We start from the raw sequence: 18,396 nt of genomic DNA, 5'->3' as shown, positions 1-18,396 counted from the left end.
GTGTGAAAAGCAGCAAAATGGGCAGGGGGAGCCAGAGGTTGCCCACATCACCTTAATGAGGTTTTGACAGAGGAAGGGGAACTAAAAAAAGGCTCTTCTGTCACATCGTTATATTTGCTTCATGTTGTTGTTTTTCCATCATGAGCAGCGTTTTGTGTTATTTGTGAATGCACCGAGTTTGAATGACATTGAAATCGGACCAGTCCCGCTCAATGTATTTATTTAAAATTTTTAGACATTTATAAATAAATTTAGCATTTTGCAGAGTTGTCCTTTCTTAAAAGTACTCTGCTACTTGATGGATTTCAAGAATGTTTTGCTTATTATACATCTTTCTTTGAGAGAGAAAATAATCTTCTAGTGACAACGTTAATTATTGACTGTTAGGAATTTGGAAGAAGACATCAGTACAGATTGTTTTCATTATTTAAATATAAAAACAATTCTTTCTGGGGTCAATTTTTAGACCATTTTCCATCCATAAGTGCTTCACTTGTAAATGTTGGCTGGGCAGTAGTTGCTGACATAACCTAGTGCAGCCCAATCTGATCAGCTAAATCTAAAAGATGATCCATTTCTATAATAATTTGCTAATGAATCACCATGAAACCTCGAGATACTGCTCCTCTCTCAACTGTTTCATCTGAAGAACACCACCAGCATTTTCCTCCAGACAACAGAAACACAATTTCGTTTTCTCAGACTTTCTAATGGCATGTATGAAACAATAAACACATCTCTGTCTTGTTAAGACCTGCTCATTTTAGTTGGCACCGTTTCACCAAACACAGAGCAGCAGGACAAGCCATTCGGAGGTCGTACAATTGGCTACTGACGAATAATTACATCTATGATAAGTCAGTCTGAACTTTAGGTGATACTCAACTCGTAAAATGTCTGACAACCACCAAAGTGCTTCAAACCATCAACTGACATTGTGATATGAGCTGTTATGCTTCAGCATTTTTAGTGGTTTTCTCAGGAGTCTGGTGGCTGTAAACAAAAAATCCATTTGCCTCCCAAGAGCCAACGTGATATCACAACCCGTTTTTTTGAGACTATACAAGGAGGTAGTTTCTCAACCTTTTTTGGGTCAGAGCCCCCCCAGCCTTTATTAAAGTCCCTCACCGCCCCCCACCAAAGAATTTCTAGGCTACTTTGCACTAACTATTATTTTATTTAATATTACTATCACTATTGTAGATGTTTTGATTTTTATGCTTGTTTTTGTATTTATCATAAAAAATAATTTCCCAGAGATCATTAAATATTCCACAAAATTACCAGATAAAAGATGTTCAACATGCCAGTTTAAACTTTGATCTATTTGCAAAACAACTGAGCTCTGCAACATTAAAACATGGATAGAACTGTAACTACATTAATCATAGCTCTTCTTCTCTTCAGTGTTTGTTGGTTTCTGGTGGTGCAGCTCTGTGTTGCCTTCAGGAGAATGGGACATCAGAGTATCATCCATAAAATTTCACCCACATGGCATTTATTGTGCAAACCAGAGCTTTCAGTGGAAAAACAAAAGTTCCAGATCCTTTTAATGCCATACAAATATGAGACAGAAACATGGATTATATCTTTATATAAACCTGTCTATTGATTTATAGATTAATAGTTTTACTGGACTGCGACAGACTGGTGTCCTGTCCAGGGTGTACCCCGCCGCTCGCCTGGAACGTTAGCTGGAGATCGGCACCAGCAACCCTCCCCACCCCACAAGGGTGTAAAGAAAATGGATGGATGGATGGATGGATGGATGGATGGATGGATGGATGGATGGATGGATGGATGGATGGATGGATGGATGGATGGATGGATGGATGGATGGATGGATGGATGGATGGATGGATGGATGGATGGATGGATGGATGGATGGATGGATAGTTTTACTGAACAGAAATTACAAAGAACAAATCTGGTTCTTAATCAAATCCTAATGAGTCAAATTGAAAGTGTCATGGAGTCATCAGCCTCATGACATTAACAATGACATGAAAACTAATATTGAAGAAATGAAAATATCAAATCTAATTAAAAACATAAATAAGTGATAAGTTCTTTACTGTTATGGTCTATAAGATATATTTATTTTCAGTACTAGATATGGTCTCAACAAACCCATGGCACTTCAACAATATTATTTTACCTTTCTCACTCATCACCTGCTGCGCTGCCTAATCGTCATGTGTTTCACATCATGTGTTGATTTTTCACTGTTCAGTGTCGGATTCTCTGTTTTTATGCCATAATTCACATCTAGTTTGTCGCTCTGTTTTATGTCCCGCTTCTCCTGTTTCAGCGTTTTGCGCAATGTGCATGTCGTTTTGTTTATTTATTTTTTAAGCCCCTAAGGTGGAGGGCAGTCGGGAAACGTATCGATGGGGAAAATGCAGACTGACATAAACCTTTTAAAACAACGGAAACAATTTCGGTATTCTTATTATTGAAATTTAAAAGTGTTGTGTTGTTCTCTCACCCCCGTTTCATACCGGACCACTTACAGCACCGTGTTAACTCTATAAAATGAACGCTCTCTATCCTGGTGTCACTCATGGAGGGATTTTGTTATTTAAATGGGTTCATTTTTCAGAGGGATGCAAAGTGAGGGTATCGTAATTTTAATAATAACATGTTTTTAAGAGCGATTTTCTGTTGTCCTTCCAGGGGGGGAAGGGGGCAGCTTTCAAATGGAAATAAACCACTTTTTAATATAAGATGCTGCTTTGACATGATCACAGCACTGCCAAAACATATGTACAACAATCCTCAATAAAACATAAAATATTTGAAAATCAGACACCAGACAAAGTGAATCACAGCAACGTCATCAGCCGGTGTAACGCTGAACTGATGCGGTGAAGCTACCAGTAGCAGGAGCGGAGCTGCGCGAAGAAGCTACAAACACTGAATAGAAGAAGAGCTGCCATCGATACAGTTGCAGCCAAGCATGATTTAATGTTACACAATACAATTTTACCAAGATGCTCAAAGTCTAAACTGGCATTATTGTGCATTTAAGGTGTAAAGTTTACCTTCGACAAAATGGCCCCCAAAGGCATCCCAGCACCCCCCTTTTGTAAAAATTTCCGCCAGCGCCCCCTGCTGTCCTCTGAACACCCCCTGGGGGGTGGTACCGCCCACGTTGAGAACCGCTAATGTAGTCGGAAAGCAGCTTCGATTATCTATTTGGTAGATTTGAGCAAACTTGACAAGCACGTTCCAGACACATTTAAGATTCACATTTGTTTCTGCTCATCTTAGCTGAGCTCACAACTTCAAAAACTCTTTTTCCTGTCAGTACTTTTTATTCCCTTTCCTTTTTCTTTCACTGTTGAACATATACCTTTAAAGCAAATTTATGAACTCCCAGGTTTCACATCATTTTCTTTGCTCAACTGGAACCTTTTCAACTCACACAGATGTTAAAGAAACTTCAAAAAGCTGCCTCGGCGAATGTGTCTTGAAATTCTGCATCTGACCAAAAATCTGTTAGCTGCAGAATATAACTAATTCATTTTTTTTTCTTTGCACTATTAATGAGAACATGTTTACGTTACATAACTTTGTAGCTTTGTTTTGTTTGAATGATTCTTACTTTTCTGAAGAAGCCTGGTCAATTTTTTTGATTTAGCCTTTCTTTCTTGTATTCAAGCATATCAGAGACCTGCTCATGCTGCCGTGCGTCAGTATTTTAACTATGAAGTTAAAATAGTCACAAATATAGGCAGCCAACATCAAAGCACATCAGACTTTTTCAGTATAAGTAGCACAGTACTTCACGGGCATGAATAGATATATGCGTGAATACTCACAGTCTTTTAAAAGAAAAAACGCGGGGAGACTGCTGTAAGTGCTTTATTTAGTCACTTTTAGCCATGCTTTACATTGCCCACCCCTTTCAGATTCAACCTCAAGAGGCTGCCATTAATTCAGCACAACATTCTCAAGGCTTCATCAATGTTAATCAGAACTAAACATAACATTAGCTTTACTCCGACTCCTTTGAAAGGACTAAAAGCCATGCATGCACAAGCATGGCTGTAGGACGTTTATCTGTGTAAAAATGTGTGCAGATGAGCAGATTTAGAGGCAACAAGTTTTGAATGTTCTGAATAACATTTGAAGAAGTGCATTAGAATATCACGTGCAACAATTCAGTCATTTGATTAAAGTTTAAACTTTGATCCAAACAAGGGAAGAAAGTAGTGATTATTTAAGTGATTGATATTCTTTAAATGTGAGAGGTTCAACACAGACTAAAACAATCTGGGAAGCCCACATTTTGATGGAATAATATTGTTAGCTGCTAAAAGGAAAACATCAGACACACTGCATTCTTCTGTGACATTATAGAAAAAAATGATAATAGTACAAAAAATAACCTCCACAAGTCTGGATCGTCCCTGGGTACACTTTGCAGGAACCATGAATTTGCGATGTTAATTAGGTCAAGTCATCATACATCTTACACTCTAGTCATACGTAAAGCAGTGACAAAAGAGTGTATTTTTTTATACAGCGAGTAAGCATCTTTCTTTAACTTTTTATATTCAAAGGAAAATACGTGCTCAGCCAGAATATGAAGTGTCTGCTCACCTGCAAGGCCAGACTTTGGTCAAAGTTGTAGGCGCTGGGCCGACCTTCCAGGGTAGAAAAAGCCACATTTCCTCCAGTGAGAGGGGAGATATCACTGAACTCGTCTGTACATACTGCGGTCCTTTCATCTTCTCCGGGGCGAATGTAACCTTTGGTGTTCCTCCTATACGTCTTCCCGCATGACGCGCTGTAATACTGGTAAGGCAACCAGGGTCCATCCTTCTCTGTACGCTTGTATATGGCAAAGCTCTCTGGCCGGCTGGTGTGGAACTTCAAGCGTATGTATGTTATCTCAAAGGCTTTGCCTGTGGAAAACAAAACAAAAAAAAGAAAAACATGATCACTTTTCAATGAAATCAGAACAATCAGCAGTTTCCTGCTTATTTGGTAGATTTGTGGGGGGGGGGGGGGGGGGGGGGGGGGGGGGGGGGGAGTCTATAGTTAGGTGTTTGATTAGTCAACACTCTGGAGTTACAGTTTAGGGCCAAAGAGCAAAGGGGAAAAAAAACTATTTGGAGTAAATAATTACTTTTTAAATATTACAATAATTGAGCAATTGAATAAAAAAACGGATTCACAAAATGTTGCTAGATTTGCATTTTTACTATTTTGGAGCAATTGAAGCAATTAAAGGATGGTTTTCTCTTAGAAAACCATCCTTTAATTAACAGGTTTGTTTTTCCTTCAGGTTAGTTCAGTTTTCTCTTCCTTCAATTCTGTGGAATAAACACCGGCACTGATTCATCCTAATGCTCTTATTATTGCTGTAGAAAACTTGGGAAAGAATCCGGGGAGACACCGGAATATGAAAACACTCAGAAATAAGAGGATTGACTGGGCAGACACAAACTGAAATCACATTGAGACCAGGCAGAGGAATAACTTGCGGAAACTCTCTTAACAGGCTTCTTTGGAGCACGCCTGGGTGTTTTCATCTACATCGTTAGATACTAAGCTCTGCACACTGATGGAGGGGACGCTGTCCGCTGCTGCAGCCGTAATGACATCTGTTGCTGTACTCCGCCAAGTCGGAACTTGGCACACTCGCGTCTTGTCTTTCTAGAAACCTTTAATGGTATCTTTCGACTTGGAGCTCTGAGATCATTTAGCTTTCATTTATTTCCCCGCATGAGGTGAGCTCAACCCTGCTGTGGCAAAAAACCCCCCCAAAGAAACACAGCAGATGAAATAGATGCTGGGTATCTGTGATGGCAAGCAGAGTAATTGCAATGGGTATTGGCATGTTACTGTGGTTATCACTTCGCCATTCTTGGTTAAAGTTTGTGATCTAATGTAGCTATTTGCTGATATGAAAAAGAGCGTGCATTTGTTGGTTTACACAGGCATAGAAGTGAAAGGTTGCAGTTACTGAAAGCTATTTAAAATCAGCTTTTCTCGACCCTGGTGGCCAACCCCGCCTCCTCAAAAAGAGGCCAAACATACTGTTAACACTTTCTCCACACATTAAAAAAAAGAATATTTCACTAAGATGATAAAAAGAAGAAAAATGGTGTATTTAACTTCATCATGCACTACTTCTATCCTGCCATAAGTGGATCTGTGATAGCTGGATATGAGCCAACTCTCTGGTGGCCCTGCAGAGATAAGTGGGTAGTGAAATAAATGGATGATTGTAATTAACATGCTGGATATTAAAGCAAGTACTTCCTGAACACTTATTTCCTCCTCCAAAGCCACACCAGTAGGTAAAAGCAGCATTCCAAGACAAACGTTGTGGACAAATTTGGAATGAAACGTTTGAAAGACATGAAAGGTGTCTTTTAGCACATGTTTGCAAAAATGATCTGGCAGCAAATTAGTCTTGTTTCATGGTGTTTACGCAACGCCTGCTTCTCAGTGGAAGTGCTTAAAAACACCTTCTGTGATAATAAGACTTTTCAGGCTAAAGCGGTTTGGAGAATTACCATTACATTTGCAGACAAGTACTGATGAAGGTAGTACAATCTAAAAAAAACTGCAATTGCCATAATTTTGCTGATAACATGATGCTGATATTTATTATAATCTAATCCCCTCCACTTTCTGTTAGCTCATTTCAGCCACTAAAAAAATTAAAAAGTGTGGGCATCAGGGGTGGTGAAAGCCTGTCAGGCCAAAAATAGTATTGGCACACAGAGCATGAGTGCATCACATTGGAGATGCAATATCCTACCAAATACTGCATCCAAGCCGACCTTTGCAAATGTGATATTATGCACGTTGACACTGCAGTGATGACTACAGTTTGACATACTGTGCAGGTTCAACATTGACAACACAACACACACCGGAAGACAGCTTGTTGTATGATCAATGTAAGATGCAAAATTCTGAAATCCCATCCCTGCACACAAGTATGAAAGAAAAATGATTAAAAATCCAAAAACTGCAAAGAAGCTGAAACCCTGAACCTTGACACAGATATACATCAAAGTTATGTTGGGACTTTAGCAAACTGACTATAAAGAGTAAAGGGTTAAGTCACATAATTAGCCCCTCTGTTTGACCTGTTCTGAGTCAAACACAGCTGCACTTGTCTGCCCCGACTCAGACTAAACCCTCTTGAGTACGGGAAACTATCTGAAATTTGTTTATTATTTGAGCTAAAAGTTTTGTGTTACCAAACAAGCTGGCTGGGTGGATTTATCAACTCATGCCAAATGCAAAGTCCAATCAAACAACTTGCTTTTACTTGTGGATGCACTTCACAGATGTAAACCCCGTGATCTAGCTGTGAAAGCGCCATGCCCCGATGCGGCAGACTTCTTTTTATCAATGCTTTAAATCAGAGACAGGATGTTGCTTTTCTTTGACGTTCCTAAAATGAGAACCAGCTGTAGACATCAATGTGCTCTGACAGAATGTGTGTTTGTGTGGGTCTCTCTCTCTCAACAAGTCTTTGTGGGAAAAACCTGACCCCAATTCCTTACCAGCAAAGCAGAATTTTCTCCCACCCCCCACACCCCCACGTCTCCTTCCTCATTATGTTTTGTTTACTCCCCCTGAAGCTGCCCTAATCCTGCACCCCCACCCACACCCCCTCGGCTGCCACCTCTTTTTTCCCCGCTCTCTCTTCACAGACCCAGTCTGACCTGTCTGCTGCATGTGCCTCTGCATCCTGCTGCTCTGTTTATCATCCCAACATTTGCCTGTATTCCCCTCACAGAGATCTTATTTTGTTTGGACAGGCAAAGGAAAACAGTAAGGAGATGGCACCCCCCACCAGCAGCCCAGATGGACTACAAAAGGATACCACACACATAATTCAGAGATATTGAGTTACGTGATGTTATGCGTTCCGAATCAGATTCCATTTAAGGCGGAAACGTGAAAGGCGGTGAGTTTAGTGGAGCACATGCTTGGTGGGAGCAAAAGGTCAATTTAGTCTATAGGAGACAGACATGTGGGTGTTGGAATTGTTTGAATAACAAACTCTCAAGACAAGGAGGATTCTTTTGTAGCTGCAGCAATGTCCATTCTCTCTTTGGAACAAAAATAACGCTATAAACAGTGTCTCTAAACACGACCAGACATCTGCTTGCTATTGAAAATCAATAGTTTTCCTATGATCGAGGCACTTCTTACTTTTCAGTACACGTGATGCAAGCATTCCTCTGTGGTCAGAGCGCTGACATTTTCACAGTCTACAACCATGTTGTTGCTTTGAAGTGCAGCTGTTTGACAGCTTCGGTTGTTCATCCTGCGGCGAACGCAGGAAGACATTTTGACATATAAAGACAGTTTATAATTCTGAGCAGAAGTAACCATTCCTGACAAACATATAGGATGGGGGCTGTGTGCAATTAAGGTTTTGCACAATAATAATTGTGATTGCAAAGAGGTGTCCCCAAGTCTGCAGAGCTTCACTGCATTTTGAAATTAACAATACCTTCTACGCTGCCGGCAGATGAGTTGGACCTCATGTTTCCCTGTCATGCTTCTACTGCATGTTTTTCTTCCAATAATCCAGATTGTTGCATCGTTCAAGATGTCATTGGGAGAAATGGAAGTGGTGCGACAGGACTGCAAATTTATCATGTCATGACAATCCAACATTAGAAGTGTATGGAATCAAACCTGAATGAGCTCATTAACTGCACACACTTGCAAAAGTTTCATGAGCTTCCATTTGGTCTCTGCTTTCTCAAGTCTATACAATCAATACTAGAACATGTCTTGCTTCCTTGTGCTGTCAGGCTTTATGGAGATGCCAATTTCATTTTCCAGCAGGACTTTGAAGCTGCCCAAACTGCCAAAGGTACCAAAGGCTGGTTTGGTTACCACAATGTTATTGTGCCTGATTGGCCAGCAAACTTCCCTGACCTGAACCCCGTTGTTGGGGTACCATCAAGATGAAGATGAGAGATACCAGACCCAATAACAAAGATGACCTGAAAGGTCAACCTGGGCTTCGACTACACCTCAACAGAGCAATATTGATGCTCCAATTGATGCAAAGATGCCCAAGTATTAACTGCATAAAAATGAACTTGTCAGAACCCAGATTTTTTTTTAAATACAAATTTTAGTGGATCTTATGAAATATATACATTTTCGGATTTATTGTCTGTAAGCCATAATCATAAAAAAATACAATTCATATAGGTTTGAAATATTTTCCTCTTCTTTTATTAAAAGAAGAGTAAAATTTACATTTAATAAAATGTAAATGTTATTAAATTTACATAGTATGAGTTTTGCTTTCTGAAATAAGTAACACAAATATTGAACTTTTTCCTGATGTTCTAATTTTCTAAGCTTTACCTGTATTATTGAGCTGTACAGCCTGTAGTCTAAGGTGAAAACTCAGTATGCAACCTGACAGTGACCCACACCTTGTTCCTTCTGCCTCAGGATAGAAAACATCATGCCCAAACAATAAATGGATGAGCATCCAGTCCTACTTTGGGAAGCATATCTGAAAACTTTATTTCCTCTATAACTAATTCACTTTTGCAGCAGTTTGTAATGACCTAAAACACTACATTAACAGACTGTCAGATATAAACTGATTAACTCCAAAAATTGTTCATGTTCCAAAAATGTATGGTCTAGTACAGCAATGATCCTCCAAAGAAAGCAGGGGGAGAAAAGCACATCAAGTACCTATAAATACTCTTCTATCAATCCTTAGTGACTTCTCTGATGAACTCTGTAGGTTAATTTGACACAAGCATCTTGTGCTGGTAGCAGCCTGCCAGTGGCAGAAATGCCAATGCTCACCTCTATTGATTACTCAGCAAATGGAAGGCCAAGGTGTAGGTGTGTTTGCCCTGTGAGCTCTTTGTTTTTCTGAGTCTGCTTATTTGCTGGACTCTTCACTGGCAGGATCTACCCACCACTGACAAGTCAGCTTCATGAGCTGGGGAATAGGTGTTGGTGACTATCAGAGGAAAACTTTGTGAAATGAACTTAAATTACAAAACCCAAGCATTGACCTGGCACTCTTTAGGTGTGCTCCTAGTTTTGGAATATGGTGCTAATTTAGAGGGATATTCAAGGAAAAATGAACAAAACAAAACAAAAAAGAAAACTCTTTTTCTACTACACATTAGCAGTTTGATTCAATTTGTAAAAAAGCAGTAATTACATTTTGGGTAGGTCAGCTTGGAGCCCAAGATTTCTCTTGTTGATGAGAGATTGCTGTAATCACACAAACCCATGGAAATGAGTGAATAAAATTGATTTACATTAGGTTTGCAGAAACTTTTGCATCATAGACCATTACAGTTAGGCTAAAGTTATAACGCTGGTTAGCTAATGATTTAAGCAGCTTTCCACAGCACGGTATTGTGACTGGAATGTCATTGGATCAAACATGATTAATACAAAAAAAGGACAAAGAAACTTGCAATACAAATGGACACATTGCACAAGTTTATTAATATATTAATAGCAGAATTAATTGAGCAGTAAAGTGGTCTGTAGTTTCATACTTGCAATTTTGCCAACGCAATGAGAATGACAGTGCAACACCCTACCTATTGATCTACCCCCCCATTTCTCCTGCTTCTGTGAACAAGACCCCAAGATAATTAAGCCCCATTTACAGGCCTCCGCTCTTCAGTAAAACAGAAATGTTTTTAATGAGATTCAGCTGTATGTCTGTCGGAGTATCTCACACCGGAACATTTTGAAACCAGGTCCAAGAGAGTCATTTTTTGGGAATGCCACCAGATGCGAAGACTACTGGATTTTTCTAATGCATGCGCTACATAACCTGTTCAGTTTAACAAAGTCTGATAAGAAATGCGTTCAATGAACTCTTGGTTCATTGGAAACTTGGTGAATTGTTTCCTAAATAAGGTGGAAGCTGAGGGTTATAACCGAAAGCTCGTTTAGATGACATGCACCATATAGTGACAAGTACAGAGAATTCAAGGTGTGTGAGGTCTTGTCTAAACGTATTGTAATAATTTTCCATAGTCTACATGAAAATACCAGCAGTTTCCAGACAGCAATCTCATGTAAACATAAGTTTTAAATTCCTCCTCCTGGGACATTGCTGGAAAAGGTACTCTACTGTTTTCCACCTGAAGACCATGGTCTCAGATTTGGAGGTGCTGATTGTCATCCTGACTGCTTTGCACCCAGTTGCAAACTCTTCTAATGAAAGCTAGACATCATGGTCCAATGAAGCCGACAGAACCACATCTGCAAAAAGTTGATAACAGATCCTAAAGCCACCAAGAAACGTCCCTTCAATATCTTGTCTGCACCTAGAAGTTATGTCCATAAAAGGCTATGAACAGAATCAATGACAAAAGGCAACCTTCCCTGTTCCTGTTGAAGAAAAGCATCCCGACTGCATGGTGCCTTCATAATTGAGCATGTTCCACTTTAACTATCAGCATAAATCATTCCCACAGCAAGACAGCTGAGACTGAATTGCAAACAGATGGACTTAAGTTACATATTATATTGAAGTTATTTCTAATAGCAATTAGTTGCTTTGGCGTTTGTTTGGGGTTGTGAGAAAATAAGTGCTTCATTGCAAATGTATTTTACATTATTCAGAATGATTCCTCCCAGAACAATTATGAAAACCGTTATTTTTCTCCCGCTGCTCAATAGTTTTCACATGTGTTGATCAATAATGGTCAAATCTTGACTTAAAATCGTGTAAAATTACAATGTATATAAAAAAAAAAGATCAAGGGATTGGAACAATGTTGCAAGGCAAGCTGAAATCAATGAACTGGATCAGTGCTTGACCCAAATTGGGCTGTTTTTAATCTTGCAGTTTTTATTGAGTGTAAGGAAAGTTTCCTCAAAGTGATGGAAAAAATTTTCATAAACTGAAATGACAGTGGACTTACTTTGGATGTCCCAGGCTATGGAAAAAAATGACTTTGGCTGAGGGGAGGTAATGACATTTCTTTCCCTCAAACATGTAGCTTATGAATTCCAAATGCATTTAATGGAATGGGATGGCTAGCATTAATTTGTTCCCTTCCAGTCATCAAGACCTGTTTAAACCACTTTTGAAAGATTTCAGGGGTAAAAAAAATAAAATAAATAAGGATAATGTATATTGTAAAAGCACAGATAGTTGTAACTGCTAGATTGTGGTATAGTGGTGACAGGCAAATCATACAGCAGACATGCTTAAGGCTTCACGTTTGATCAGATTTGTCCCCGAAGTTCTAATCATCTCTTTGGGACTAACACCTTTGCTCAGTTTGAAATGTGGTCTGAATGAAGACCGCATGAATCAAGAGTCATTCATGTTTTATTATCCACAGTGCTGTCTTTGATAATCTGTCATGAATCCAACAGAATTCTCGTTTGATAAAATGAATTTCAAGTCTAGCTCATGTCTGGACGCGAGATTGTTTTATGGAGATGAGTCTAGACTAAATTGTGCAAATCGTCTGTTGTTCAGAACATATGTTTTAAATTGTCCATCTCTCTCCCTTCCCCCCCATGGGCATGCGGAAAACAAAAATAATGCCTTTCAAAGAAAGGAAAAGTGAAAAGTTAATGGCATGTCAAGTTGCGAATATATGAGAAGAAAAAAAATCAGGCAACATTCTCTTCACTGGAAAAAACCCCAAATATAATCTGCCGAGCACTTTTAATGATAAAAGACATTACATGCTGTAGGCAGTCATTCTGCTGAATCAGGCCACAAACACCATTAGCTGAGGAAAGTATGACTACTAAAAATCAGATTGTGCAGTTGCTCTTACCAAGGTGAAGGCTAAGGTTGACAGAATTGGGGTACTGGATGCCATAGTACATGGACTGGCTTTGCCACCATGTGGGCTCCTCATTCCTGTTAAAGTCTGTCAGGAGGCTGGCGTTGTGGTTCAGCTCAGGGTCTGATGCATCACAGTAGTGACACGAGCGCGTTGAGCCGGTCTGCATGCAGTAGTCCTCAGGTGGAGAACCACACACGTTTGACACCACCACCGTGCGATTGAAGGCAACGTTCTCAAACTTGGGCATGCAACGGCTGGAGGCCCCCTTCTCATCATAACAGGTGTCCATTGCGGCCCAAACCGGACCGCAGTGGTGCAGGAGATGAGAAAAGACAAGAGCCAGCATAGGCGAACTCAAAGCGAAAGCTGCAGCCATGTCTATGATTGCTTTGAACTTTCGCACTCACACTTCAGTTTTGAAGTTGCAAACACAAAGATCCAAACTTCAAGTGGGAAAAGTAATCCAACATCAAGAGAATGAGTCCAGTCCTAAGTCCTCTTTGTCTGCTTTCTATGTTTTTCCTCTGCCGAGTCTCCAACATGTGTTTTCCTTCTGTAGAGTGGAATGAAGTTTATGCAAGGACCCCCTTACTTTAGGAGCAAGCTGGAGACAGAGGAGGGACGGGGGTGGGGGCTGATGGATTCAAAAAGACCTTTGAAACTTCTCCCCCTGCTGGGTAATTTGAAAACTGCACCGCCTAGAGACTCAGCTGAGAGAAGCTGATATACGTCTTGAAAAGAGACTTTGTCACCTCTGGGCTTTGAGATGTTGCATAGCAAAGCACCGCTCCTCGACTCGTATAGAGACACACACCTCAGTGATTGGAGAATAATACTTGATACTTGGCCCAGCAGCAGCACATACTGGTAAACAGGGGCGGATCTACTGGGGTGGCATGGGGTGGCAGTTGCCACCCCAAACCAGAGCCTTGCCACCGCTGTTGCCACCCCAGCTAGCGACAATTAATTCAATAAAGTTATGGCAAATCGGACGCATAAAACTCTTTTTTCCGACAACACTGAATGTAACACAATGTAACCTGACACCTACTGGTGAGTAGCGGGAAGTGCGAGAGAAGGACAGAGCGCGAGGCAGCAGCATTGATATGGATGGATATAAATTACTGGACTGGACATTACGTGACTTATCGTGCGCCACACATGCGCCATTGCTGTCCATTGAGTCAACATTATGGGTGGTCAGGAAATACCACAGTCACGCAAAGAGTCTGAAAATGGACGCAATATTTAGCAGTCAATTCAACCCTATGAATTAGATAACAAGTGCTTCAGATTTAACAGGTGAGGAAAACGTTTTAACTTCAAGAAAACATTGAACAAGTGAGCAGTGGGTCAGGTATGCTAGCCTAACTGTTGCTAGCCTGCTACTGACTTTGATAACCTTAACATGTGCTGCGCAGTTCGGTGTGTTTTGGTTCAATTAGCACTAAAACAGGTCAACCCGCCCACCAAGTCATCAGTAGAGCAGCTGTTTAAATCAGCTAATCAACCACCGCTGTGCTCAGGCGAAAACTTATTAATAATCACAATATAGACATCAAGCCTGACAGCATAATGTAACAGACTGAATGTTATGTTTTAGTGTTTTTGCTACTTTTTTGTGTGGGAAATGTTGTTTTTTACGTTGATTCCCCTGATCGCTGCAATTCCTAACAACAAGCGACAAAAACTGAAATAGAAATAGAAATTTGCCCCTTCTTGCATCTTGACAGTACTATCAGAAACAGTACTGTTTATAGATTTGTAACACGGAGAACTTATCAAACATCAGTTTTCTAATCTTTACATATCTAATAACAAATGATGGCGCTACTAATATTTTTGTGACAGATTTCTCCTTGTCCTGCATTGGGATAAAATGGTTTTCTAGACATAACTCAATGAATCACATAGCGACTAATAGGCGCTGTCCAGTCCAGTAATACACATCAATTAGCAGGAGTATGAAAGACATAAAAATAACTAACTACCATATTAAGAAATTGTATTTAAGCCTCGGTGCTACATGAAGCTAATTTTGAAACAATGCAATTTAAAAACAATATTTCGTGTGTATCTCTCTCTCTCTCTCTCTCTATATATATATATATATATATATATATATATATATATATATATATATATATATATATTCCTGCCCCCCTCTTGCCACTTCATAAATATTTTTCTAGATCCGCCCCTGCTGGCAAAATGTAATGTAATTACAACAATTCAGAAGTGGAAAATTAGCAGTTCTGAAACTGTTGGGATTATTTCACCAGACATAGATCATCTCTTATCCAGGAAAAGAGATATGCCTTGCAAAAAAACTGATCTTTATTCACCACAAACCTCACACATTTGTTTTGTGGGTGTTATTTGATAGACTAACAAAATGTATAAAATTGCTTCTGTAATTCCAACACATTAGCTTTTTGATTCAGTTTCAGAATCACCCTGTGTTTGGCTTTTCCCCCCATCGACTCTGATGAACTTCCTGCCCCTGCTGAAGAAAAGAACCCCAGATCCAAAACATGATGCTTGTGTTTCCTGGTGTTGTCAGAGTGTTGCGTAGGGTTCACTCACATGGACTGGGAGTTACCTATACTCACATTTGATATTAAAGAGCTGAATCTCCAGAGAATGTAAAGGCTAGTCTTCAGATTTTCTGCTCCACTGCATGTCCGAAGCCTTCATGAATGTCCAGTTGCAGCCACGGTATGAGCTGCATGTATTTTGGCAGGCAGAGAGATAATTCAAGGTGATGCTGTGAGCAGATTTTGCTAAAACAATTAGCGGAATTAACCACGGCAGCAAGAACTTGGCATTGTATTAAATATTGAATCACTTAGTTTTTTTTCAGACCTTTACATCTAATGAAACCAGACACATTGTGGTTTGAAATACATTAATAATGTTATTTAAACATCATAAATAATGAAGTATTGTCCTTAGCAAAAGTATTATACACTTTCACGACGGTAATAATGTGACAAAAATAGTTTAAACACTGCAAAAATAGATCAACAGAGATAATTTTTCAAATGGTTACATATGGGGAGATGCCATAGTGAGTCCAAAACAAACAAACAAAAACAAAAAACAAATAGAAATCTTTCATTTGCACACCGAGCAGATTTTTCATGACTTAGTTGCGTTTGTAGTGAATAGTAATCTGCCCAACAAAATGTGAGTAACTGATTACATTGAACTGCTATCTGATTCACATCAGTCTGTTAGATTCACTTTTGGTTTCTAATATACTGCAAATAGAGATGCAAACTTTGTGTCTGTGTCTCATTTATTATACTTGAAATAAAATTACTCACAGTAGGTAGAGGATCCAAAAGTAAGAGTTACATTTTGTAAAACTCCAAGTATATATATTTTTTTCGAAAAGTTACTCAAGTAGTGCAACTGAGTAAACTAGTTTCTATACATTTCTGCTGATACCAACATAAAAACCCCACAATAATACAAAATAACAGCTGTGTGTGACTAATTTTTGCCTTGTGGTTTCTTTTTTAAATTGTTGCAGATTATTGCAGTTCTTTTACCAATTGCATGTCATAGGTTATTTTGCATTTTGCTTTCAAATTTCGGTTTACAATAAAGGTTCAGATAGTGACATCAGGTTTGATTACAGCACGTTTCTACACCTTCAAACATTGAGGTTTTTTTCTCCCTTTCCACATGCTGCGCGTATTGACGCTGCTCTGCTGGTAAATTGATTAAGATGTTCCATCTGTTTGCTTGTGATTTGGCTGTTTGCATGTGTTTAAGCTGCAGTAAGTGGAGCTCTCTTGACTACCGCAGGTGGAAGAAAGACGGGCAGGTAGAGTGCGCAGATGCATTTAGATGCCGCACATTTATGATCCCAGTGGGATTTACTGCAAAGTCTTTCCCATATCTCCTTGTGATTGCTTTGAGTTATTGCGGCTCTGTCAGCACTCAGACAGGGACATTGTAAAGAGGACGGCATCAATTTGCAATGAAATCCTCTTCTGGATTTCGGTAAGAGCATGCTGGGCTTCAAATCTGTTCAGCTGTAAGTGGATCAACCATCATGATGAACAATCTAAGCGATTTTTTTCTTTCCTCTGGTAGAGAGGATTCGGGATTTCATCAATGGAGACAATAGTATTCATAATGCTTAAAGGAGGTGTTATGTATTTTCAAGGAACACAGTGCCATCTTAGAGCAAAATCAAGTGATTATGTTACTTTCAGTTGAAAGAAAAATGCTTTGTACATCAAAATTCAAAGAAATATGACTTGGCATCATAGGCACAACTGATGCCTCGAAAATGGCCTCTGATTTTTTTAAGAATCTCTTTCTAATTCCAACACACCCCCTTCAGCAACCATTCTTAGGAGCTCAGCAGACACACAGTTCTTCAACGTTTTTGCTAATTGCTACAGATAGTTTCCGCTAGCAGTTTCCACTAAGCATAGACAAAAGCTCAGCTGGCCATTGGCGCTCTATGGTGTAGCTTTGGGTAAGTAGGCGATGCATTGTATAAATAAGGCACCCCTTAATGGCTGACAAGAGATTTAAGGTTCAAAGCAGTACTACAGGTATACATTTCATGAGAGAGTGAGATTATAAGTTTTGCATAACACCCCCTTTACATTTAAATTCTCCAACTTGCCATGTTACAACCACAGCAGAATATTCCTTAGGGTCATATTTGATACAACAAAAAACGTGAAGCATAATAGCAAAGATGCAATATAACAAATTTTTCAAATTTATGCCACAAATAAATTTTGAAGAGTGTGGAGCGCATTTGTATTCACTCATGTAGTCTTATACCTCTAAATATAACTCACTGCAATCAATTTCCAACAGAAGTTACTCAATTTGTAAATAAAGTCAAATTCTGTGTAAGCTCTGCCTCAGAGGTTTATTGGAGAACACAGATGAACAAATAGCATCATGAAGACAAATGAAAACAACCCCCCCCCCTCCCCCCGACAGGAATAAGGTTTAAAAATATTTCCCTCACTTTAACTATTAGAGCACTTTTCCGTACCGTTTACTGATTAAAAAGTATGACAGCTGCAAACCTCCCTCATTAACCTGCCATGTTCGAGATACATAAATCAGGACAGCTCCTTTTATATCCACAGCAGCTCATTACTGACATGCAAACACCCTGACCACAGCCACTGGTGGAAACCTGTAGCTCAGTAGAAAGTCACAAAAACACTCAGGATGTCTTTCCATCTTCACAAGGACTCTGCCTTGACTTCCATCCATTTATCATTAATCTGTACAGTCTAAACCTGATCCTACATCTAAGCTAAATACAATTCACACTGTAGTCCTAAACCAAACCCTTAACCCAAAAACAGCACTACTTTGTTTGGAGTCCAGGCTTTGGGCCACATAAGGAGCTGTTGGTCCTCACAAAGTAGTATTTGTTGGGAAAAATTGGCTTTACACACACGCTCCAGAACCTTGAATATTTCAGGTTGGAAAATAAAACCAACCAAGAGCTCATCTTAAATCTGGATCGAGTGGTGTTGAGGTTTATCTTCCATAAATACAACAGACCCGGACATGAAATGAGAACTACAAT

General features: G+C 39.5%; 1 protein-coding gene across 1 annotated transcript in view; it reads right to left on the bottom strand.

The window, feature by feature from the left end:
- lamc3 (laminin, gamma 3) overlaps positions 1 to 13,389 on the bottom strand; it is a 147,251-nt gene extending 133,862 nt beyond the window's left edge. Inside the window, exons 1-2 of the mRNA XM_008423622.3 lie at positions 12,801 to 13,389; positions 4,609 to 4,913 (exon numbers count right to left, since the gene is read on the bottom strand). Of these exons, the coding sequence (XP_008421844.2) occupies positions 4,609 to 4,913; positions 12,801 to 13,188 (693 nt within the window). The 5' untranslated portion in view covers positions 13,189 to 13,389. The remainder of the gene's footprint in view (positions 1 to 4,608; positions 4,914 to 12,800) is intronic.
- Between the last annotated feature and the right edge of the window lie 5,007 nt (positions 13,390 to 18,396).

This window comes from Poecilia reticulata, chromosome 12 (genome assembly GCF_904066995.2).
Source record: "Poecilia reticulata chromosome 12, P_reticulata-male-v2, whole genome shotgun sequence".
Lineage (NCBI taxonomy): Eukaryota > Metazoa > Chordata > Actinopteri > Cyprinodontiformes > Poeciliidae > Poecilia > Poecilia reticulata.
This window is presented reverse-complemented; position numbering and strand designations above follow the sequence as displayed.